At 56.2% G+C, this 25,203-nt stretch overlaps 1 protein-coding gene across 2 annotated transcripts in view; it reads right to left on the reverse strand.

Moving 5' to 3' along the window:
* Positions 1-13,329, reverse strand: part of NTNG2 (netrin G2) — a 73,995-nt gene extending 60,666 nt beyond the window's left edge. For both annotated transcript variants that reach the window (XM_065928195.1, XM_065928196.1), the window contains exons 1-3: positions 12,828-13,329; positions 8,993-9,123; positions 8,067-8,753 (exon numbers count right to left, since the gene is read on the reverse strand). In XM_065928195.1, the coding sequence (XP_065784267.1) occupies positions 8,067-8,279 (213 nt within the window). In that variant the 5' untranslated portion in view covers positions 8,280-8,753; positions 8,993-9,123; positions 12,828-13,329. The remainder of the gene's footprint in view (positions 1-8,066; positions 8,754-8,992; positions 9,124-12,827) is intronic.
* Between the last annotated feature and the right edge of the window lie 11,874 nt (positions 13,330-25,203).

Below are 25,203 nucleotides of genomic sequence, written 5' to 3' on the forward strand. Positions count from 1 at the left end.
AACCCCACCCCCCCCCCAGGTTTTGTCAGTTTTTGACCAAGTCTGAACTCCGGCATAGGTTTTCCCCAAACTCTGAGAACGCATCTACGATCACGCAGCGACGCTGGATGAAGTGGTTAACCTAGCCAAACCTCGTTGCACAGCTGGGGACACTTGGCTAAGGGGCTGTCCTTGCCCGGAGAAGACTCTGGAGGGGGTCCGGCACCGCGCAGCCCCCATCCTTCACTCCAACTGCTCTGACACACCACTCCCTGGCCTCCTTCCCCCTGCCAGCCGTTGGTGTGTGCTTGGGGAATTAGAAACACATTTTCATATATTTAAGCAAATCTGCTGTGATGATTAAGGAAAAAAAAAAATCAGAACCTGCAAACCAAAGCCGAACAGAACCATGCATCGTCTGCTGTTTCCCACTTTCTCCAACACTCTTCTTCTCTCCAGGAAGGAGCCAGGCCTCCTCGTGGGCCACGTGGGCCCTGGCCAGGCCTGAGGCAGGAGAGCCTGGGGCCTGGGCTGTGGGTCCGGAACACAGCCTGGACCCCCTTCCTGGGGTGGTGATGGCTGGCTGGTAAGGGGGAGGGGCTGCAGCTTGGCGCCTGCTTCTTGGAGCCTGCCAAGCTCCGTTCCAGCCCCAGGACTTGTGTACCCCGTGGGCCTCCTCGGGTCTCTGCCTGCTCAGGGCTCCTCTCCTCCTCCCCCGACACCCTGGGTCTAATCCCTCTGACACTGGAGAGCGGTTAGGAGCCAGGCAGAGAAGGCTGAATCCCAGCTCCACCAACAGTGGGCCGTGGGGAGCCTTGGTCTATCCCTCCATCCAGGGCACAGCGACAGCCCCGCCCAAGGCTTACAGGGCAGGGGCTTTGATGAAACCAACAGGCCAAGTGGCCTGTCCCCTCCCCTGTCATCCACACACTCTCCCCTGATGTCACCTGGACCCCCTTCCTGCACCTCCGAATTGCAATTCCTGCTGCTCCCACCATCGCTCTTCTGAATCCTTCCAGCCCCTCAAGGTCACAGACCACCCTGGTGCCCAGCCCCCCGCCTCTGAACTCCCACCGCACACAAGCCAAACCTTGTTGCACAGCTGGGGAAATCTGGCTAAGGGGCTGTCCTTGCTGCGCAGAGACCCTGGTGGGGGCCCAGCTCCAGCCAGCCCCCATCCTTCCCGCTCTCTGCTCTGACGCACCGCTCCCTGGCCCCCTTCGCCCTGCCAGCATGCTTACACACTGGGCTCCTGGGCTCCTGGTCCATTAAAGTCCACTTTTACTCCTTGTGTCGCTCAAGCTAAATTCTAGACTAGGGGTGAAACATTCACCCCTAGTTGGAGTGAATGTTGGAGAACATTCACTTTATGCCAGGCTCCCCGCTAGGGGCTTTCATGCCTTTTCTCATCTCACCTGGACAACCATCCTTTGAGATCGTGTTTTACATCAGCCCAGTTTTCAGATGAGAAAACTGAGGCTCAGAGCACAAAGGACTTACCCAAAGTCCCACAGCCCAGAAGGGGATGAGCATGAGCCCCCACTCGCCCCGTCCCAAACCTCAACTTCTTATCCACAACCGGGGTCGCCTGCCTGTCCATCCATTCACCCCTTGCTTCGTCGTCACACGTGGAACTTGAGGCAGTTTGTGTTAAACACGCATTGAAGCAGAAAAATGAATATATGTGAAAAGTCAGGGCCAGGGGATGTAGAGAGGGAGATGAGCCTGGGGAAGGTAGGGTGCATAAACTGGAAAGTTCTCGAAGCTCTAAGTCTGACACTCTTTGGAATGATGTCTCCTCCAAGCCCTTTCCCTTCCCCTAGGCACTCCAGAGGCTCTGCCCCCTACCCTCCTCGGGGTGTCTGGACCCAAACTCCTTCCCTTGAAAAAGTAGGAGGCCAGGATCTCAGCCACGGGGCGCTCGCAGGCAGGGCTGTCCCCATCCTGTCACTCGTCCGCTCCCCAGGAAGGAGGTTTCACCAAGCAACAAGATGTCACGCATGGAACTATTCTTGTCCCAGGCTGGGACCTGCCTCGGGCATTTCAAGAGACTGAGCGGCTTTAACTAAGGGCTGGGTGAAGCTCAGGTTCCAAAATCACTTCCTGCTTAAGGACAGAGCTGTGCAGCCCTCCTGCTATCAGCTGATTGAAAACCTCACAGAACAGGGGCACAAATGGGGAGAAGGAGAGGCTTTGGGTGCCTCCTCTGTACTGATTGAAACGCTAGTTCTTCCTGTAAGACTCAGCCCTAATCTCTCCTCCTCTGAGAAGCCTTCCTGGATCACACTGTCCTTCAACCCACCCATCCATTGGTTCAGTAAATGCCTGCTAAGCACTGACTGGGTCAAAAGGGAGGGATATGAAGATGAACAAGGCAGCCATGCCTCTGAGGAGCTCCCAGCCCAGTAGGGAGGCAAACATCAGGCGTAGAATAATGAGCATGAATTGAGCATCCATGTGTGTATTCTATCAACAGTCCTGTTTAAGGAAATGAGACTCAGAGAGGTTAAGCCTCATGCCAAAGGTCACACAGCAGGGGATTCCAACCTCTACATCTAGAACCTGAACTCTTAACTAGGAGGCCACATCTGTGAGCTTAAATGACAAGGATGTTGCCAGATGAGGTCTTTTAACCCGCCTGGGCTAGGGAGTCAGGAAAAGCCTCCTGGGGAAGGTGGGTTCCAGCCTGAACCTTGAGAAAGGAGCCTGGGTTATCTAGGTAAGCACAAAGGGTCAGACATGAAGGAGGCAGGAAAACTTTGTCGGAAGTTGGCGCTGGGAGGGATGGGCCAGGGGTGGGGCAGGGTGGGGGGGGATGCGCCTTCATCCTTTGCAAGCTCCTTACACTAGACGTCCGGCTCACCTACTCAGTGTTAGGCGGGTACCCCCTGAACACCTGCCCTGTTTCTCTTGCTGTCTACTTGTATTTACAAGAGTTATCTCACTTCCCCCTGACAGCTGCGCCTGGCATGAGGTCAGCCCTGGAAACGGGACAGGAGGGGTGTGACGGGTAGAGGCGGGGAGGCTGGAGAATGGTGTTGCCCAGGCTGTCCTCCGTGGGTTTGGGGCCAGAACACAGAGGGAGAGGGGACCCAGGCCAGTGAACCTGGTGCTGGTGAGCTCAGCGCCGCTGGATGGAAGCATTTCGTAAACATCATGGTCTGGCAGGAGGCGGGGCATCTGTGACCTTGACTGCACGTGGTGTTCAATGTCATAGTGCGGAGGGGCTTGAGGTCTCCAGGACCCACCTGCCACCTGAGTTATCACCCCAGCAGACCCCCTGGGTGAGGGATGGGGCCCCTGGCTCTGCATCTGGGTAAACTGAGGCACAGAGAAAGCAAAGCGGCTTCTGAGAAACGTGTGTATTCTGAGTTTTCCTGTATGACAAGATCCTGGCGTCTCTGTGTGCTGAAGTCTCCTTAGAAGAAATGTTTAACATTCACTTGTTTCAACGTGGAAAAGTCCAGATGCTCAAGACGGGATCAACAGCACTATCACAGCCTCACACTGGAAGGACACTGGCACTCTCTAAGCACTTGCTGATTTGCTGAGAGAACCACTTTCTTCTCCCAGCAACCTGGAGAGGCGGGTAAGGCAGCCATCATCACGTCCTGTTACTGGTAGAGAAACGGAGTCTCAGAGACTCGCCCCAGATCACTCAGCCCATAAGCAGCCAAGCCGAGATGCAAGCTCAGGTCTTTGGATTCCAGGCCTGAAGCTTTTGTCTGGATACCATAACACCTTTCCAGAACCTTCCACCGGGTCCCCAACATTCAGGAATTTGAGCTCCCAGCTTCACCCTTTACTCTGGGACCCCCACTCCTCCTGCTGTGTGCCTTTCTCCTTCAGCAGTAGTGACATCCCCTTACTCTGCAAAGGTCCCGTGGGAAGCACAGGTCTCTTGCCTGCCCATCATCAATAATAAGTATCACCCATCGCTGACGGATTATGTAGAGCAGTGTTGCTCAGAGCATACCCTGTGTGCATCTGAATTACCTGAATTTCCTGTTAAAATGCAGCTTCTGGCTCTGAGGGTCTGGGTTGGGGGGTGCCCAGGACCCAGTGTTTCTAACAAGATGCATCTCGGGAGGAGAGCTTGGGTAGCGAGTGGGCAGCCAGCTGTAGGGCCATTTTCAACATCACCTGCTTGGTCTGTGCCCCCGGCCCTCTTTCCTCACCATCTCTCTCCTGAGACTCAAGGCACAAGGACAAGGGCTCCCCCTTCCTTTTGTGGCCGTGCAGGTGGCTGGTGGGCAACCTCTCTTTCAGAGCACCGAGGGGCTGCTCCCCATCCTCCAGGGGTCCTGCGAGAGGCTGAGAAGCCTTTGCCTCCTTCTCTCTGGCTCTGCAGACTCAGCAGGCTGGCCCCTTCTGCCCAGGCACTGGGAGTCAAGAGGTGGGAGGCTGCCCGCCATCTCCCGCAGCCCTCATTGAAATTTCGCCCTTGCCCGAGAATCTTTGGTTGAGAGCTCAGCCCTATTAATTCTCATTGTGCATTTACAGCCAATAGGTTTTTATTTATTCATTTATCTTGGTCTTCCTCCTCCCTCCCCTTCCTCACCGGGCTGGAATTTACAATTCAGGTCTCAGGTGGCCTTGCGGAAGGACAACGAGTCCAAGGCCGGGAGAGTCTACATGCTGAAGCCTGCAAGGGGCAGTCGCCCCCCCAACCCCCAGGCTCCTGGTGCACTCTCAGGATGCTTCAGGGCTCATGCTCCATTCTGAATGGATGTTGCGACAGGCCCAGCACTAACTGCAGGAGGGATGCCCAGGAAACAGGGACCCACTGGGCAATCCTGAGGCTAAAGTGGGGCTGAGGGCTGCCTGGGTACCACTAGGGCGCCCTCTGGTGGCTGGTTAGAACCACCGGCCAAGGCTAGAGGAATTAAAAGCTTCCCGAGCACGTATCCAACTGCCTGCTGCCCTGAGACTAGGAATACAGGGCGTGGCGTCCTCAAGGCTGGACAGGGGCAAAGAAGAAAAGGCCCAGACACCACTGAGGGCATAAAAGCCTCAATAATAAGCAAACAACAGCTACCACACCTTGAGCACCTGCTATGTGCCGGGACTCGCGTGGCTGGGCTGTGTCCTTCCCCCAGCACGGTGACATGCCTTCAGCAGCAGCGTCTCTGCTTCACCGAAGCTCAGAGAGGGAAGGTGGGCCACCTGGCACATAAGCACAGGCCTTGCCTGGCTGCGCAGAAGTTCCCGGCCTGCCCTCTAGACCGAGCGACCTTGGCGGGCTTTAGCCAACACTTTCTAATCCCCAAAATGGGATTAGAACGGTCACCACCTTGGAGCATCCTGCTGCTAAGTCACTTCAGTCGTGTCCGACTCTGTGAGACCCCATCCCTGCGATTCTCCAGGCAAGAACACTGGAGTGGGTTGCCATTTCCTTCTCCCGTGCATAAAAGTGAAAAGTGAAAGTGAAGTCGCTCAGTCATGTCCGACTCTTCGCGACCCCATGGACTGCAGCCTACCAGGCTCCTCCGTCCATGGGATTTTCCAGGCAAAAATACTGGAGTGGGGTGCCATTGCCTTCTCCGTGGAGCATCCTAGCGATGATTTAATGAGACCTGCACAGAACCTGCTTGGGGAAGCTGTTGTAAACAGCAGGGCGGGGGTTTGAATCCAACTGGATGTGACCCCTCCTCCCTGCAAAAGCAGCCAGGGCGGTGTCCCCACCCCCGCTGGCTGCATGTTCGTGATCAAAGGCAGAGCCGGACAGCAGCCCTTCATGAAACATTTAAGTCCATCAGGTTGGTGTCAGGACACTGAGGACCCATCTAGCAGAGGAAGGTGGAGATGCTGCTTTTCCACCACCGCCCTCCTCACCATCTTCCCAGGAAAGGACAGGAAGGTGACAGAAGGTCCTTCCACAGCCCAGGGTTCCAGGACCCAGGCTGGGCGGCATCGGGACTGGTGGGGTGACCACGCCACCCCGGCAGCTGCGCTGGGCTCTCTGTGTGAGAATGGGGCAGGGCATCCTGAGCCAGCCTTGGCCAGGAGAGGGCCTCGGACTTGCACCTGCTGGTCATCCCCACTTCTCGGGCCTTGACCAGAGGCTGGTCCAGTGATTTACGATTTCACCACCCACCCCATGCCCCCGCCCCCAGCACATTAAGATCACGATGAATATTTAAAAGAAGAAATATAGTCAAGACTCTAACACAAGAGGCAGAGGTTGACTCTGCTCTGGGAATCAAGTGGAGAAGTCCTCACATGAGCTGGGGCGGACACTGAGCCTGAGATGTGGATCAGAGCTGGGCTCCCCCAGTGCTGACCTTGGCCCTGACCTTCAGGGGCCAGCCCCCTTGCCCATCCCTGAGCCAGCGAAGCCCTGGAGTCCTCAGTGAAGTGGGACCATCCGGTCCCTTGCTCCTGGCCCTGTGCTGCCTTCTCCTTCCCTGTCTCCCTCTCTCCCCAGCTGAGGTCGGCCAGTCTCCACTGCCCATAGTGACAGCCTCCTGACCACTGACCGTGGGAACCTGCCTCCCCAAGCTGACAGCTCTGGGATAGGACCCAAGCACCGCACAGGACTGAGCCATCCTTAGGAGCCCGGTGGGGACACCCACTCAGTCCGTGCATAAACCCAGAGCGCTGGAGGCTCTCCCAGGACACGTGGAGGCGGCAACCACCCAGGGATGACTCCCAGCCCTCCTGTGGCTTCTGCAGCCTGGCTTCCCTGTCCAGCCTCCTGCCTGGCCCAGGGCCTGCAGGACTCTGCCCAGCGGAAGGCATCTTTTGGGAGGCAGATAAGCTCGTGACTCTCAAGCCAGATGCTCGCATCAGAGCTTTACCACTTCCTGGGCTGTGACTTTGGGCCTCAGTTTCTCCATCTGTACAATGGGAATGGTGATAGCTACCATCTAGGGGCACTTGCTCTGTGCCAGACTCCAGTCTGAGAGTTTATTTTATTTATTTATTTTTAAATGTATATTTATTTATTTGGCTACATCAGGACTTGGTTGTGACATGTGGGATCTTTCCTTGAGGCACACAGGCCCTCTAGCTGTGGCGCCTGGTCTCCAGAGTGCTCAGGCTTCAGTAGTTGTAGCACTCAGGCTCAGTCATTCCATGGCATGTGGGATCTTAGTTCCCTGACCAGGGATCGAACCTGTGTCCCTTGAACAGCAAGGTGGAGTCTTAACCACTGGACCACCAGGAAGTCCCCAGTCTGAGCATTTTAGAGTGAACTAAACACCTTAGGGTGACCCGAGTATGTGCTGTGTGTCCACACTTCAGAGGACAGCGGCTCAGAGATGCCACCCGTCCAGAGCTCACTTCCTGAAACTGCGGCACAGCATCAACCCAGCTGAACTGAGCGAGGACTCCAAGGAATGACAGCCGCCACACTCGGGGACTGGCACAAACAACCCCCACTGTTATTACTGTTGTTGTTAATGGAGTGCCGATGGACCCTGTGGCTCTAACTCCGTCTTTAACTAGAGACTCAAGTAACACACCTGAAAGCCTCCCTTCCCCTGACTTAACCAGTGACTGTGGTCACCGCACATCATGATGGAATCAGAAAGGGTGCCGTCGTCACCAGCCACCCGGATCTGACCCTTCCTTCGTGCCTTACGAATCCCCTCTGCACTTCTACCCAACCTTCCCCTGCAAAGGGCGCTTGGCCTCTTTTCCCCTGGCAAATGGTTTGCTGGACTGGATTGGGTGGACCAGGAGGTGGCCCCCTGGAGGGATGAACAGGCGGAGGGCAGAGTGCAGTCTTGCAAATAGCACCTTGCTTGCTCGCCCAGATGCTGACTTCCTACAAGGGAGGTGGGGCTTATCTTCAAGGCTGGGCAACTGCGCCCTGGGTGGTTTGGCAGTTTTCCCCAGGGGAGAGGATCCAGTGATCGCCAGGCCAAGAATTTCCCCACCCCCAAAAACGGTGTCACGTGACCCCAGCATCCTCCCGGCATCCTTTGCTCTGGTGCGTTTCCAAGGCGGGACAGAGCCGGGTCCCAATCCTACAGGCGGGAAAGTCAGCCTGGCATCCGGGTCCTCCCATCCCATGGGTCTGGCCCAGACCCCCCACCCCCACCCACCTGGCCCGAGCGAAGGCCACAGCAGGGCCGACTTACGTGGGAGCAGAATCTCTCCGGGGGGTCCCCGCACGTGATGCCGGAGGGCTCCACCTTCACCTTGACGTAGTCCTTCAGGCGCATCACCTTGGGCTGGCAGGCGTAGAACTCCCAGGTGGGGCCTTCGTCCGTGGTCACCCAGGACTTGCAGACGTCGTAGTCCCCGGCGGCCAGCGGCAGGCAGTGCAGGAGGAGGGCCAGCAGGCGCAGCATGGCGGCGCGGTCCCCGGGGCGCGGCCCGCAGGGGGCCTGGCGAGGCGGCGGCTGGCTCAGGCGGCACGCGCAGCCTCCGCATGGAAAAGCCACACCACCGGGCGACGCAGGCCGGATGTCCCAGGGACTCTGCCGGGTTGCAGACGGCGAGGAAACGGTTTTTCCAAGAGGCCGATGTGGGAAACCCAGAGCCAGCGTTTCTGAGAGCTGGTGGGCAGATCGAGAAGTTGCCCACAGTTTGGCGTCCTCCTCACCTTGGCGTCACCCCTCTCCCAGAGGCGAATCTGATCAAATCAGGCAGACTCTCCAATTGTGACCGTGGATGGAAATGGGAGACGGAGAGAGTCCGCAGGGATCTGGCATGAGGCCGGATCGGATTGCTTTTAATTTTTGTCCTTCCAATCAATCCACCTCTTTAAAGGGCCCTTTCATGTGTGATGTGTGCTCAACACAACTGCACAAGCACCCTCTGGCCTGCATTGTAAAGAAAAAACAAAATCAGGCGGCGTACCTGTTAGCTGCACACACGTTCCCCCTATGGGTCTGGACTTGGCATTTTGGACCAATGAAAGAGATTTCTTTTCATATGGGCTGAAAGTGACAACAATCACGAAGCTGGACTGGAGCACAAAAAAAGCGACTGAGGTGTTAACTGCGGAGCAGCTTATTTGGGTCTGCTTTGGTGGGGACAGGTGCTAATGGGGCCAGCTGACCTTGGCTGGTAGCCATCGGCAACTTATCAGGAAGTTTCTGAGACTTCAGCTCCCAATCCATCCAGGTACCCGGGGTCTGGTTTGTCTTTCATTGTAGGAAGGGAGTAGAGAGAGCTCATTAGCAACAACACCTGCAACAAATTAAATAGAGAAAGAGGGGGATAAAGATGTAGAAGAACAAAAGCTCTCTGGCAAAACGTGCAAAACACGAAGCTGCATTAGCAAGGTCTCCAGAGAAAACTGGGTTATTTTCATTAATATCAGAGAGGCACATTTGGAGACGGGGTACATTATTCAAGAAGGCGATGAGCTTTCTCCTTATTTCTGGGGGTCCTTGGGTCAGCAGAAGTGTCCCTGTTTGGGGTCAGTGACTTTCTAAAACAGCCCCAGGAGCCGAGACGGAATGGTGGCTTTAAAATACTGTGACTGACAAGTCAAAATGTCAAAACCGTTGAAGGCAGAAATGAGGCTGTAATTATCTGTGTCGATGAGGCTGTGTGGACAGGCTCAGATAAAGAATGGTCCACGCGTGGTCAACAGTTATGAATCAGGTGCTAATAACTCTGTCTCCAAAATTCTGAAATGGTGAACTTAATTTTCAACTGTAAGCAACTAGGGATGTTGAAGATTTTGACAGAAGTGACGATGGTGGGTCATATTAGATTTTTCCGATCGAGGCGAAAATTTCGCAGTCATCCTTAGAGGGTATGTTTATAAACAGGTCACCATTATGATTATTGCTTTACTATTTTAAGCTATTGGTAATTATTTAAAAGCCCTAAATAGATATAACTAAGATGAATATTACATTGTGGGAAAAAAACACAACTCCAGTAATGTGATGTGTTCCCAGACATTTGATATATCACAGGAGAAACTGGTCCCCCAGTGAGGGATCCTGGCCAGAAATACTTAGCCAATAAATAGGGCAAAGGTTACTGCAATGAGTCACAGCAGAGCCACGTGTGTTATTAATTCTGGCAATTATATCTCTGATTGTAGCTCCTAAATTCCAAAACTGCTGCAGCATCCATGCTACCTTCACCGCTCACCTGACTCTTCAGCCATTGTAACTAGAAGGTCCTGAAGAGTTAACTACGTTTCCATGATCCTCCATTCTCCATCCAGACACAAACACACTCCTGCCCCAAATGCCAAACCAGAAGGTTGGGGACGCTGTCCAAATTGGGGGTTGACGGCTCAGCTCCTCCCCAGAGGGAGAACCCAGCCTAGGTCCCAGCGCTCCCGGCTGGGGGCATCATAAATCTGCATTAAGGCAGCCCCTGCCCCTCTCTTTGGCTGAAGGGCTCTTGATGGAGATGAATGAGGAGCCAGGGGGACACATTTTCACATCTCACCTCTGGCTGTTTCGAGAGAAACGGTGTTACAGAGTCCGCCTGGCCTTGAATGTGCTCCTTGCTAGAAAACTCTCAGAACGAATCCGCCTGGAGACTATTTTTACAACCTGAGAAAATGTAGTAAAAATAAAATAGCGCCGGCCGGCAAAGGTTTGGATGCCTCTGTCTGAGCTTCATGCTGCCCAGAAAACAGCACGTCCCTAATTAATTCTCCCAGCCGCGGGCTCCCAACTGTTCCCTCCCAGGAGGGGCGCTCCTGATACGGGACACCAGGGCGCCGGGCTCCCAGGGAGGACCCACCCAGCCTGGGGCTTCCTTCATCTGCAGTGATGCTCCCAGCCTGAACGCTGCTGGACGCGGGGAGGCAGCGAGGCCCGGAGGCCAGGAGGCCCGCCAGATCCACGAGGCAGCACGCCTTGCAAATTTATTAATTGCTTTGCAGTTCTGTTGGCTTAAATGCCATGCATTCCCTGGAAAACGGGGCGAGGGTGGGGGGCCAACAACGACAAAATCTGCCCGGGAGGGGGGCAATAAATGTGTTTACAGCTAGTCAGTCAATTGGGCGTTGCTGGCACCATAAGGGAATTGTGAGCTCAGCACGAGAATATTATTACAGTCGGTTTTTGCCAAAGAGGAAAAAACGGGAGGGGGAGAGACTCAAGAGTCTTCGGCACAGCGAGGCGGAAAGCGGGGAGAGAGAAGCCAGTATGGGAAATTTCAAGAGTAAGAGGTTGGGTCCCGGTAGATTGTTTTCTCCTTGGAAAATAAATCTTCACCTGATATTATTAAGAAACTGCAGCTCCCAGAAACAAATAGAATCAATGTGCTTTATTTTCTTTTAAGAGTCCTCAGGAACGGGAGGGGAGGGGGAGGGGCTGATAGCCAGGGTATTAAAACCCGAAAATTAGATTTTACCAGGATTTCTGAACTCAGATTTCTCTGTCTTATTGAATTAGCGCCTCTCGAGCTGGCTGGGCTCGAAGCAAGCTCCTCCCGAGTTGCCGGCTGGGCCCTCGCCTCCTGGGAAACTTGCCTGGTGGGCGGGGAACCCCTAGAGGTGGTCCCTGGAGAGGGGACGCTGGGGGGTTTCTCCCGGGACCCAGCCCACACCCCGGTTTCATTCTTCCTTCCCAGCGGGACACCGGAAGAGGGGGTGAAATCTACCTTCAGGTGCGGTCGGGGTCACCTTCCAGTCCCACCCCACCCTCCCAACTCTAACCATCGGCCCCCCAACCCCGGCCGGTCCTATGGGTGCACCCGCTCACCGCCGCCGCGCGAGCCCGGGTGCCCCAGCCCCGGAACGGCAGCGTTCTCGGGCTCCGGGTGCCCACCTCCCCCTCCCAGCCCCAAGCCCTCTCAGCTCCCAGGCAACCCCGAAAAGTTGAGCGCGGCGGGTGGGGCGCGAGGAGGCCTCCACTGGGAGTGTGGGGCTGCGGCACGGGGCTGCTGGTGTGGTGGGGGTCAGCTGGTGTGGTGGGGGTTCAGAGTCCGCGCTTCGGGTGGGCTGCAGGGGTCGTGCCTGGCACGGCAGCGTGCCCGGCAATCCCTCCGTCGCTTTTTGTCTTTCCGAAGTTGAGTGCAAGCCCCGGAGCAATTAATAATCACACCTTTAATAAAGGCCGGGCTGGCGCCGAGGGGGCCCCCCTCATTTGGCACCTCCTCCCTTAATTAGGAGACGCCGAGCAAAGCGCCCGGCAATTACTCGCATCCGTCTGCCCAGCGCCGCAGCCGGCAGCGAGCCCGCCGCCACCCCCAGCCCCCAGGCAGGCAACTTACTCGGGAGCCGGAGCCAGCGGACCCCGCGAGCCCACGGTCCTCTTCCCGCCTTCCCGCGGCCCCTGCTCCCACCGTCCGCGCGCCACCCAGCTCCAGGTTCGACTCCACAGTGTCCCCGAGCCGGTCCGGGCGCATAACCCTCCCCATCAGCCCACCCCTCCCAGGCGCCGAAAGAAGTTTCTAGCGGCGGCCGGAACGCAAGAGTTTTTCTGTGCAACTCACACATTTCCCCAGTTTTCCGAGAGGAAGGGGATGGCAGGAATTGGGGTGGCTCTAGAGGGTGGCGATTCAATCGGGGTAGGGGAACGGCCCGAAGGAAGGGTTAATTTCCTTTCCACAAACACATCCAGACGTTCTCTTAACATCTACCCTCCCGCCCCACTCACTCGCACAAACGATTGGAAATGACCCTGGTGGGGAAAAAGCCAGCTCCGAAAGACAAGCTACTGCTTTAAGATGTTGCTACAAACGCACACTCACACACCCCTCTCCAAGCGACTCCGGTCCTCTGCTAGTAGCAGCCGCCACCAATAACTTTTGCATCCGAGCCTCGGCTGGGCTGCTGTTAAGTGGCTCCCGGCCCCGGGAAAGCCTGCGCGGTCACCGAAGCCCTTTAAAAATGAAAGGAGACTGGCCAAGCTGCAGCATATCCACCCACCCCCCACCCCGCTCGCCTCCCGGGCTCTCCCCGCCCGCCTTACCCCGGCTCCGAGCGGCTTCCCGGAGCGGAGACCCCGGAGGCCGCCACCCTCCGGCGCTCTGCCTCCCCCGTCTGGCTGGCGCTGGGTGGGGGCAAGGGCCGAGGGCTGCGAGCCGCTGCTCCTTCCCCCGCCGCCGCTGTGGCCGTCAGATCGGGGCTGGGGAGCCCTCCGGCCGCCGGGGGGGCCGCCCGCAGCCGTCCCGGAGACGCGGGCCGGGGGAGGGGGCCGTCTGCGCCGCCCGCATCGCCCGCCGGGGGCCGAGCCGGAGGTCGCCGCTAACAAGTGCAAACTTTTGGGGCCCCCTGGGCGGCTCGGAGAGGACCCGCGCTCGGGCACCAGGCTGCCCCCGGCCCGGGTGGGCTTCGCGGCGGCTCGTCGGGGCGCCGGGGCATTGCCCCCCTCCCCGGGGCGCGGCGCGGGCCAGATGGCCGGGGCGCTTCACTGCCCCCCTGCACTCCGCTCCAAGTTAATGCTGAGGCTAAATCCTCTTGCCATCACTCACGATCACCATCGGGGCTTTTATCTCCCGGTCTGATCCGGGCTGCGTAACTTCCTCTGTGTGGCTTTAACACACCATCCCACCACGGAGCAGCGGTCTTCTTAAAGGTGCAGGAAGGAAATACTGCGAGACTCGGGGGACGCGCCACGGCCTGGGGAGGGGCGCGGCGAGCAGGGGCGTCCCGGCGGGCCCGCGGCCAGGGTGGCACCAGCGGGCGGCCGCGGGAGCGAGCCTGCTCTGGGGGGGCGAGGGGGGACGGGGGTCGCAGCCTACACATCGCCTCCCGGCCCGGGGGCCAGCGGGTCCCCGCACGCAGAGCGCATCTCAGCCAGCTCGGGCCAGGCGCCGCGGGGCTGCGGCTTCCTTTCCCCAAACCCCGGGGGCCCGACCGGGTGCCGGCGCCCATGGGTGTGGGGGCTGCCCCATCGGCCCCCGGGGAGGGGTCCAAGTGAGTCAGTCCGCCCTCCGCCGCCACCCCCCGCCCCCCCAGACAAGCCAGGGGCTCAAGGCTTCTGCTCCCTGTGAAGTGCTGCCACCCAGAAGGCCCCAAGCAGTGGGTAAAGGGGTGGGTGGGTGGATTTGGGGAGACGGGGAGGGGGACCATCTGAGCGCACAAGCGGAGCCTGAATACCAGCTGACACATCGCCGCCTCCACCCTGACGGGCCCTGCTTTTGACGGAGCCAAGCCAGCTCCGGAGGGAGTGCGGGGTAGGGGGCAGGAGGGGCCTCACTCCCCGGCGAGCCTGGGAGGCGGGTGTGGGAGGACTCCCGCTGGGGCCTAGGGCAGAGGCCAGTGGATTGGCCGCACTGGCAGCCCCCTGGGGCTCTTCAGCGCCCCCCGCCCCCCACCCCGGAGGTTTCCTTCCGGGCTGCCTCCCAGGCCTGTGGGGAGAGCTGTCTCCATTTTGCAGGGGCACCCGTGGCTTTCAGATGCTCCAGGGCGCGCTTCGGGTGGGTTCTCACTGCAGCGCTCAGGCAGCCGCCTCTGTCATTCGGATGCATCAAGAACAAAGCCTGAGGAAGGAGAGAGAGCAAGGAGGGACTGGGCCAAGGTCACGGAAGGTGTCAGGGATAAGAGCCAGGTGTGCCCCCGAGGGCCCCTACCCGCTGCCAGCCTTAACCCTTCCCTCCTCTGGGCTCCCCCCAAGCTGCCCGAGGGGGGTGTGCTGCTGAGGAACGTTTAGCCTGTTGTTGCAGAGTGGACGTGGAATTCAAGACTGTCCTCTGCTTTAATAGTCATAATAATAATTTAACATTTATTGAGCACCTGCTTTATGCCAGGATCCATGCAAACTGCTTGTCGTGTCTTATCCACTGGTTCTTCCCCGCAGACCTGGCACTTAACTCCTATTAGTCAAGTCCCAAGTTATATTAAGAGATGAAGCTTAGAGATGTTAAGTAACTTGCCCAAGGTCACACAGCTGAGGAAGACGCTGGCCTGGGAGGCAGGGCTCTTGGGCTCCCCCGTGGGGTTCTGCTGCTACTCCCTGACTTGCTGGTTAACTTGGGGCGCACAGCACAGATTGCTTCCGGGCCTCAGTTTCCCCGTCTGTGAGATGTGCGTGGTGGGTGAGTCTTTTCCTTTTCCGGGGAGCAGACAGAACAAGGCCATGAAGGGCCTCCTCCCGCAAGTGCTCTCAAAGCCCTCCCACTGGAGAAGCCCACCCCCGCCCCCCACAAGGCTGTCCAGGAGAGCAGATGCTTGCCAAACCCTGCTTACCTACTCCAGGCCTTAAAGCATCCAGCAGGAGGAAGCTCCGTGGAGGAGGAGAACACATCTCAGCAGTTTGATTTTTAAGCATTTCACCTGCAGGCAGCAGCGAAGGGCACACTGTGGGGCTCCCACCCAGGCAGGGTGAGTGATGACCCGGACCGGCCCTCGGCCTGCTGTCGCCCCCAAGCAGGGTCATCAATTCCTGGGAAACGCCCTGCTCCTCCATCATCCAGGTCTGGATGCTGTCGGGACAGCCAACGAGATTGGAGGAGGTTGCTTCTTATCCATGATTCACCTAAATGCGGCGGAGGGACCTGGGGTGTGCTCCTGTTATTTCCCGGATGGTTTCAGTGACCCATGTGCCAAGCTATATGCCACTGAAACGGTGTTTAAAATGTCTCTGCAGCCTCCTCTCCCCAGCACTCCCTGTCTCTCCAGTGCGCTGATGCCGGCAGACTTTTTTGGGGACCCATTCCTGAACCTGTCTTCTAGTCTCCCCTTTTTCCAGATCCTGGAAATTATGGAATCATGGAAAGAGTCAGAATGAAGGACCTTTCTTGGCTCCGCCCCTACTCACCATATGGCCCGGCGCCATCGCTTCCTGCTCCTAGCCTCAGTTTCCCCCTCTGTGTAATGAGGGGATTTGCCCCAGAAGGTGGTCCCTGGGCGATGATGGCAAGCTGACGGCAGGCCGTAGCAACCTCCAGGAGACAGCATCCCTTTATAGTGACTCATAAAGTGCTTTTTTTTTTTCCAAGATGGGAAACAAATAGGATTCTAGCCATGTAGGGACCAGGTGGTCAAGGGATGTTCATTTTTAAATTTCATTAAGGTATCTTGTGACAAACGACCTTTCACCAACAATGAAAAGAAGCTGAGCACCAGGGGCAAGAGAGGGTTAATGAATCTCTCCCGCTCTCCCCCCCCATGATTGCTGGCTCCCCTCTCGAAGCAGCCTCTTTGTTGGTGGAGTTTTGGCTCCATTGCACAGTTTAAATTCAAATTGTGAATGTGGAATCTACTATTAAAAAACATCTGCAGAATAATGCATTTGATTTTATTCCACCTATAGTGTTTAAAGAAAGGAGATATGTATACAGATATAGACAGACAGATGAATATATAGATATGTACATATACATGTATTTAAAATAAAGACACCAAAGTAGGAATAGGAGAGATGGAGAATGACATGCTTTATTACATATATATTCTTTCTGTGTTGCTTGACTCCTTCACAGTGAGAAAATAGGCTTGGATGGGGTAAGACAAGTAACAGGAAATTATAAAGTCACACTCAGAAATGATCTCCTAGCTTTGCAATGCGCGGTAACAGATGAGGTCCAGCCCCTCCGGGGATTTCCAAGAGAAGGCAAACCCTGATGCACACAGACTAAAGGACGGACAGATAAAATGAGCTCACACCACTGATTAAAGTCGTGTAAGCTCAAAAGCCATCCCCATCACCTTCTCACCCTTCACCTGATTCACTCCCTTCTCAGTTACGCCAGGCCAAGATTTCGATTTGTCCCCTTGACCTTGAGCAGTTGTGATGCGTTGGAAATAGGTGGTAAGATCCTGGGAACTAGCCCAGGACCATCTAGGGGTTTGGAGGCATTCCTGGGCCCCTGACTTCCACGGCCACGGGAGGGTCAGGGGCAGGAGAGAGCAAGACCCAAGGCCAGGGCATTCCCCAGGGTAGCATCTCCAGGCAGCGGCAGAGGCTGTTCAGAAGCACCCCGACTCCTCCTGGCCAGTTCTCAGCTCTAATCTCCAGACCACACTCCCATTAATTATTATTACTGTATTAATCATACATGTGATTAATTCAGTAATGGTGATTCATAATTGATTGCATTTTATATGTTGCCTTTCATCCACGCTTCTCCCTAGATGTGCACTGCCTACAACAAGAGACACATAAAGCAAGACGTGTTCTTAGCTCGCCTGCATTTTGTTGGATAAATTTCTCTTTGCAGAGGCAGGGGGCTGAGGGTTTGGGGGCAGACAGCTCACCAGCCTCAGCTTTGTGCCCGTTTCCAGCTCAGGCAGCGCCTTACCCAGCTGGGGACTCTGCTTCATCCTGCCTTGCCTCATGGTGGCCACGCCCCGGGAACCCTGCCAACCCCACTCCTTCGGCTGTAAGTCTGCCTGGGATCCGGCTGCGAGGCAAGGCCAGCCTGGGCTCCGCGGGGAGCTGGTACCCCCAGTGGCACTGAACAAGGGTTCTAGAGCGCGACTCTTTGGATGTGGGTCTTCCCGCTCCTGTTAATTAGCTGTGTGACCTTGAATAAGTTACTGCCCCACTGCCTCAGTTGACCCAAATGAAAAATGGGGTTAATAAAAATCTCTCTCTTCCCGGAGTTATTGTAAAGTTTACATGCAATATACTCTACCGTCTGTAAAATAGATAGCCAATGGGATTTTGCGGTATGACTCGGGAACCCAAACTGGGGTTCCATCACCTAGAGGCGTGGGAAGGAGGTGGGAGGGAGGTTAAAGAGGGAGGGGACACATGTATACCTATGGCTGAGGCCAGCACAATATTGTGACGCAATTTTCCTTCAATTAAAATTTAATTTGTGGAAAAAGATTCCATGCAATGATACATATACAACACTTCAAAGCTGGGGCACAGTTAAAGTGCTCAATAAATATGAGCAGTGGAAGTCATAGGCCTGGTTCTAACAGCCGCTGCTCTGTGACTAGGCTAATCTTTTCCCTCCTCTGGGCCTCAGTTTTCTCAGCTGTAAAATGGGCTGACCAGTCAACTTTGAGGGTTCCTTTCGGATCTTAGATGAGCACTTGGTATAGTCATGGTTGGGGTTTAAAGCTCCAAAATCAGGTTGCCCTGGGCTCCCGCTCTCACCGTTCTCCAGTTGTGTGACCTTGGGCAAAGGACTCCCCTTGCCCAGCCCCAGTTGCCACCTCTGCAAAATGGGGATCGTAATAGCATCCGACGCCTGGGCTTGATGTGAGGGTTTAATGAGCTACTGCTCGAAGCCTGTTTGGCTTCTAGAAAGGGAGTAACGCGAGGTGGCTCTGGTATTGCACAGCACTTGTGGGTACTCTCACACGTCTGCTCTGCCCCCACCCCGAGAAAGATGCTCTTGTCCGCCCCACTGTTCCCATGAGGATGGAGATGGAGGCGTCTGTCCTGGGGGAGTCGGTTAGGGGTAAGGCAGGGGCAGTGTTTGAACCCAGGCCTCATGGCCGCACTCACCGGGGTCTGCCCCCTGTCCTGAGCTGACTCTCCCAGGGTTGTTTTCGTCCCAGTGATTCTGGTAGGGAGCTGGTGTTGCAGACCCCACTTGTGAGCAGAAGACCTGGCGACCAGAGGGCTTCAGTGACTTCTCAGGGCACGCAGCAAGCGAGCAGCTGGGGGAGCAGAGCTGGCTCTGCTGAATGGGTGGGGCCAGCACTGGGATGCCCGCCGTGGCCTGTGGCATCTCCCCTACCCCAGCCTCTGAAACCTGGCTGGGTGCCCTTCCCTCTCCACGTGGACGGTCCCGTTCTTGAGCCCCTGGCACAGAGAGGGCTCAGCCCAGGAGGAAGAGCCCAGCTCCTCCCGGCAAAGCTGCTCGGCTCCCATGGGAGGGGTGGCTGCTGCAAAGAAGAAACCCAACCACCCCCAGTTTCTGGGGGGACCAGACAGCCAGGGCTTAAGCCCAGTGGGTCGTCCCCACGGTGGCCCCTGCGGACAGCAGGCCTTTGGTTTGCAGGCCCCACGAGAGAGCTATCTGCTGCCCCTGAGTGGATCCCAGAGTCCCTGGGTTTCCTCTGCCTGGGAGATGGGCGTGCAGAGGAGCGCTGGCTTCCCTCTGCCGGTGGGGCAGGCCACCGCGCTGACCCTGCCAGTGGAGATCTCAGGGCACACGTCCCCGCAGGTCACCTGCCGTGTCACAGCACCCCGCGGCGCCCTGGGATCCGGAGGGTGACCAAGCCACCGGGTCCTGCGTTTGGAGTACGCACATCTGATGGATTATCCGTGTCACAGGCATCAGGCTGCCTGTGCGGCCCCGTGGTTTCAGTCGTGTCCAACTCTTCGCGACCCCGTGGACTGGGGACAGCAGGCCCCTCTGTCCACGGGAATCTCCAGGCAAGAATACTGGAATGGGTTGCCATACCCTCCTCCAGGGGTTTGGACCCGTGTCTCTCGTGTCTCTTGCATTGGTAGGTGGGTTCTTTACCACCTGGGAAACCCAAGGGTTTACTAAGCACTTACTATCTACTATGTGCCAGATACTGTGAGGCCGAGGCAGTGGAATCTGGGGAAGTGTCTGTGTCTGTGTGTGTGTGAGTCTGCGCATGCATGTACATAAGCCCACGTGTGTAGGCCCAGTGTGAGTGTGCCAGCTTGGCAGGCTTGCCAAAAAACACTGGAGAAGCCACAGTAGCTGCAGAGGCACATCCAAACCCGCAGGAGAGGAGACAAGTTCGAACCATGAGCACCAAGAAAAGTTAGATCCAGGCTCATGGGGACCCGGACCTGGACTCCTACTTGCCTAACCTCACTTTCTCATCTCTCAAGTGAAGATAACGATAGCACCTATTTCCTGGGGTTTGCGGAGCATTCCCCAATACTTTGGCCACCTGATTCGAAGAGCTGACTCATTGGAAAAGACCCTGATGCAGGGAAAAATTGAGGGCAGGAGGAGAAGGGGATGACAGAGGATGAGATGGTTGGATGACATCACCAACTCAATGGGCATGAGTCTGAGTAAACTCTGGGAGTTGGTGATGGACAGGGATGCCTGGCGTGCTGCAGTCCATGAGGTCACAAAGAGTCGGGCACGACTGAGCGACTGAACTGGACTGGGGAGCATTCATAGGAAACACTACGAACCCTTCCATGCTGGCAGAGAGCAAGTGCTCCATCAATGGTGGTTCTGGTCGATCTCGTGGTCTCCTTTGAGGAGGTCCTCTGTCCAGCGATAAGAGGGGGTCCAAAGCCCTTTGGGAGCCTGTGGCCCAGCAGAGGACACTGCTCTGTGTCAGAGAAACACAGGCTTCATCAAGTCTGGGAAATACACGGGGATACCAGCCCAGGTCTCTTCCCCAGGATCTCTTCTCACAAATCCGCTTTTGAGGGGTTGTATCCCCACCCCCCACCCTACCCAGCTTTCAGTGTGGGAGTGGGGCAGAAGAGCTGGGGAGTGGAGGAAGGAGCCATGCCCACCCTCACAGGTAGAATCTTACACCTGGCCCCTCCTCACTCCCAGGCCTCTAGGCAATTAAAGGGGCTGCTGTGGGTGGGGGGAAGGTGCACCCCAGCCAGGAGAGAGGGAAACGCACTGTCGGTGGGAGAAAACAGCCCCCCAAGCCCATCCCACCCCTGGTCTCCTGCAGATCTCCTCCTGCTCTGATCCCTGACTCTCTGTGTAGAGGAAAGCATTTTTCTTTCTTACCTGGCATGTGATCAGGGCAGGTGATCCGGGCGCAGCGGATGCTGGGCCTTCCTCTCAGACATGTGCTGATCTCAAGAACCATTCACCCACTTATAGAAACACCTGCCCTCTCCTGCCTGCGCCTCCTGGCAAGCTGAGGGTGATGGAGTGGCCTTCTGAGCATCTCGGCTGCCCTCCGGTCCCCACCACGTGCCGACAGGCAAAGCTCGGGGCAGATGATCGCCCGCGTGGGCAGGCTGAGAGCAGGAGGCCCTGTAACCAAAGGCTGCTGGAAATTCTGAAGGACAATCCCCAGCAAGAGAGAGAAATAAACAGAAAGGCATTCCCTCTGACTCTCTCCTTCCTGGTCACACGCACACACACACACGGGCCGTGTTGCAGGCAACAACTGTCTCATTAAATCGTCCACCGCGAGGAGGCCGCCGTGGCATACAAAGTTGTCTGCCATCCACCCCTGAATTCAGAGAGCCCTATGACCGTGGCTCATGGCCCTGGGCCTGGGTCCTGCCGAGAGGGACCTGGGGCACTGGGGCACGTCTGGGCTTTCTGGCACTGACGCTGGGAGATGGCATCTCTCTTTCTTAAACCTCTTGGTCAGTCTTTTCTGCCCGAAGGAGGGTATCGGGCTGGGGCCCCTCCAGCCAGCTGCAGCTGCTCATCAAGTTTGACCCTTGGTCTTGGGAACCAGCTCTGATTTCTCACTTAGGGGCACTTGGCCCAGTGGATGGAGACAGCTTGTCTCTGACCTTGCTCCCTGCCCTCTGGTGACCTTGACGCTGCCACCCGTGACCTCTGGGATGTCCATGCGCAGGAGGGCGCCTCAGCTCCTCGGGATCCTCACGAGCCTTTGTCTTCAGCTTGGGCTCCTCCTCGGCGCCCCTGCCTCCTGGTCCCCCCTTGCTCCTTTTCCACGATTGGTCGGTAAGTGCAGAGTGCGCAGGGCTGGGAAGGTGAGCTGGCTGGTCACCTGACCCAGTGCTTTGCTTTTCATGTCACCTGATGGTCAGAAGGACATGGCTTCTAGCGCTCCACCCCAAGGAGGATGCCCTGAATTACGTATTTATTTATTTTTAATCTGGAAAAACAAAAGCTCCGTATCCGATTTCATCTTGCCCCTGCTAATTCTTGAATCCAAATCCAAAATCAAATGGGAGAGGCCAGTTTTGGCTTTGAACTCATGAGACAGCTAAGCTAGGAGGACACCAGAAACCAAAGGGAGTGTAATTCCAAGTCAAACTGCGTGATGTCCCCCTGCCCCCGATCCAGCTGAGCTCATCCTTCGAGGCCAGCTTAAATCACAGTCCATGATGAAGCTGGAGACATGAACTGCTGTCTTCCAAGCGCGCCTCCACGACCCCCCAGGCTCACTGTTGGTCGTTATGTTGCAGCCACTGCTCCTGGCCAAGGTCAGGATGCTGCTAGGGTTCCTTAAGGAAATCTCCGTGGACTGATGACAGACCAAGTGCCAGGCTCTGGGGAAGGGACTTTTATCTGCCTCCACCTTCCAGATGGGGAAACTGAGGCTCAGAGAGAGGAATATCTGGCTCCCGTGCCTCACTGGGATTCAAACCCAGACCCCCTGACCCCATAGCCAGTGACCTTGACTACCCCCTCCCAAAACACACACACGTATAACCCCCAATTAGGGAGCTTCTCTTTGCAATTCTGTGCCCTGTGAACTTTTGGGGCCCCTGGTTGAGCCCTGGGTCTCCCTTTCTAGGCCTTAGGATCTCCACTGTCCAGTAAGGGGGTTGAGCTGGTGCTGCCCCAGGGTCCTTCCAGTTCTAACATTTTTCACATAAACCTCCACCTCCTGACGCAGAAGTCTGAGCTCTCCCACTGCAAATGTTTCCCAAATGATCAACAGAGAGACAAGTCCCTAAGAAGAGCGGAGATGCGTATCAGGAGTGGGCTTGTTAGAAGCCTGACATTAACACACCTCGTGCACACACAGGTGAGACCCGAGCCTGGTCACAGGGGAGGCAGAGGTGGTGGCGGGGAAAGGGACCAAGGTGGCTCCGGAAGCGCCTCTACAGCACCCGGTTGGGAGGCCTCCTGTTGCAGCTAAAGGGCCGGCATGTGCAGACCAACCACTCCCCGCCTGCGGGGTCCTGGGCACAGATGGAAACTCCTTAGCCAGATGTGACAGGGTGGTTTCTAGAAAGACCCTCTAAGTATGAGGTGTCCCCACGCAGGGCTGTTGCTCTTCAACTGGCCTGTGTGAGGATGGTCTCTGCCGTTTGTTGCAATATTGAAATGTTTCGTGCATTTGCCAGTCCTGAGCCCTGGGGGAACTCCCGCCACCCCACTTCCCGGCCCAGCCAGGACCCTTCCTTGGGAACTTCTGGACACCCCGCCCCCCTGCCCACCTAGCAGTTACCTGCACCCCTGCACTCACCTGGCACCTGCTTGGACCGGCCCGCAGATGGTTGACTATTCTTATCACTACTGATTATACATACCCACCCCCCCACACACAGAGCCTAGAGTTTGGGCTGTGGTTCTCCACTGTCCCCCAGGATCCTCTAGGGGTGTCAGCCCTCAGGGTCCAGCTCCTCGGGTTGGCCACGCTGGGATCTCCCCACAGCAGGGCGGGAAGACGACTTCCAGTTCCGTGGGTGTCTTGGAGTGCAGCTCCCACCCACAGGGTCGAGGGGGCCTCTCAGAGTCTATACTCTCCTGTCACTGGGAAGTTCTCCCCAGCCAAGCCCACCCACCACTCTGCATTTAATAACCAGAGGACATAGAGACTTCTGTTTATAGAGGAAGGAGCTGTCCCCTGGCTGCCCTTTCTGCTCTCGCTCAAATAGACTCCAGGGTGGGGAAGCGTAGGCGGGGCAGAGACTAGGGGCCGATCCCAATGGGCAATAGGGACCACCCAGAGGGCTGAGTTGAAGGAGATCCCAGGTCATCGGGACACACAGTGCTATGATCGATTAGTCATGGCTGTCTGGTGAGGGACTTGTCATGTCTGTCTGGCAGAGGGAGGGGTGAGGGGTCAGGCTGGGTGGACCTCTCATTGTTCCCTCTGTTCATATCCTGAGTGTGGGCATGAGCCTCTGTCTGCCTGTAGAGAGCCCAGAACTGTACCAGGCACAAATATTAATAGATGCTTGGGGAATACTTCTAATTGAGGGTGAATTTTAAAATGAACTAAGCCAAAAAAAAAAAAAATTAACCAAGCAAACGGCATTTATTGAACATGTGCTGCGTGCAATTACACAGATGATAAAGTAGGGGGAGGAACTAGGAAATTTGGGAATCAGTTTATCTGCCCATCCTGTGGTCCATTCACGAGTGCCTCACTGCATGCCGAGCTCTCTACTGGGGGCTGGAGATGCGGACCAGCATCTGCTCTAAGAAGCCTCTGGCCAGGAGAGGGGAGAGACAAGGTGAGTACGGGTGGTGTGTGAGCTGCCCCGGGCAGCGGGGCGGCTGGATACAGGGCTGCTGTTCTCATCCCCGGCAGAGTCGTCCTCCGGGGACCAGCCAGGGTTATTAATACCCTGCTGAGTCAGGGGGCTCTTGAGTTTCAGCATCACACGGTGTTAGATTCTTGACTCCTGGCCGCCCTCTCCCTCCCCAGGAAGCCTCTGCCTGCCTTGGGCTGACCCGAGGGCAGCAGGTTCTGATGGAAAGAGGTCTGAGAGGGATGAGACTTGGGTGTGAGTTCAAGTCCGCACTCTGCCATCCGTTAGCTTCCCCATGAGAAGTGTCACCTATCAGAGTCCCCTCGTCTCTGAAAAGAAGAATAGCAACCAACCAGCATTGAAATGGCTGTGAGTGCCAAGGGCTGACCCCTGGCAGGTGCTAAGAAATGATGGCTGTTCATCCAAGTGCCCGCTGAGACTCTTCCATGTGCCTTGTCTGGGGAATGATGAAAAAATGACCCATCTCTAATTCTATCTTCACAAAACTTGGACAGTTTGGGACGGTGATATGGGATCATGCCGGGGGGACCCAGGACCCTGCAGCTCCTACTCGAGCCTCTGCTTAGACTCCCAGGAGCCCTCCCACACTGTTCCTTGATTTTTTCCAGGTGACTGATGTCTCTCTTCCATGCTCCCACAGGTCAACAAGCTCCACTTGGGAAGTCTTTGCCTGTTTGGGCCGACAGACTTCCCGGTGCCTAGCATGTAGTAGCTTGCTCGTGAGACCTGAGTTTGATCCCGGGGTCAGGAGGATCCTCTGGAGAAGGGGCTGGCTACCCACTCCAGTATTCCTGGGGCTTCCCTGTGTGCTGCTTGAGTAGACGAGCAGTAAGTGAGAAGTGGGAGCACTCCCATGCACAAAGGTAAAGCTAAGTAATAGTAGATGAATAGGATCAGTAGAGTTGCTAATTGGAATATTTAAAATCAAATTTCCTTCTAGTTCTTGCTAGTGCACGTACCTGCTTCCTCTCCCTCTGTCTCCTCTCCTGGTCCCCATCCCCAGCCCATCTTTCTACTCCCTCCTCCACTTTCTCTCTCTCTCCTGAATAGAATGGTTTCTCAAGTGTCAGCTCTTACTGATACATGTAGACTTGGATAATCTACACGTGTAGACTTGGATAATCACAACACTGAAAGATTTTCTCAGCGTTCTGATAGGAGGTGGAGAGATCTATGTGTATTGCTCAACACTAGGTCTTCCCTTATAGCTCAGTCGGTAAAGAATATGTCTGCAAGGCAGGAGACCCGGGTTCGATTCCTGGGTCGGGAAGATCCTCTGGAGAAGGAAATGGCTACCCTCTCCAGTATTCTTGCCTGGAGAATC

This window comes from Muntiacus reevesi, chromosome 3 (assembly GCF_963930625.1).
Source record: "Muntiacus reevesi chromosome 3, mMunRee1.1, whole genome shotgun sequence".
Lineage (NCBI taxonomy): Eukaryota > Metazoa > Chordata > Mammalia > Artiodactyla > Cervidae > Muntiacus > Muntiacus reevesi.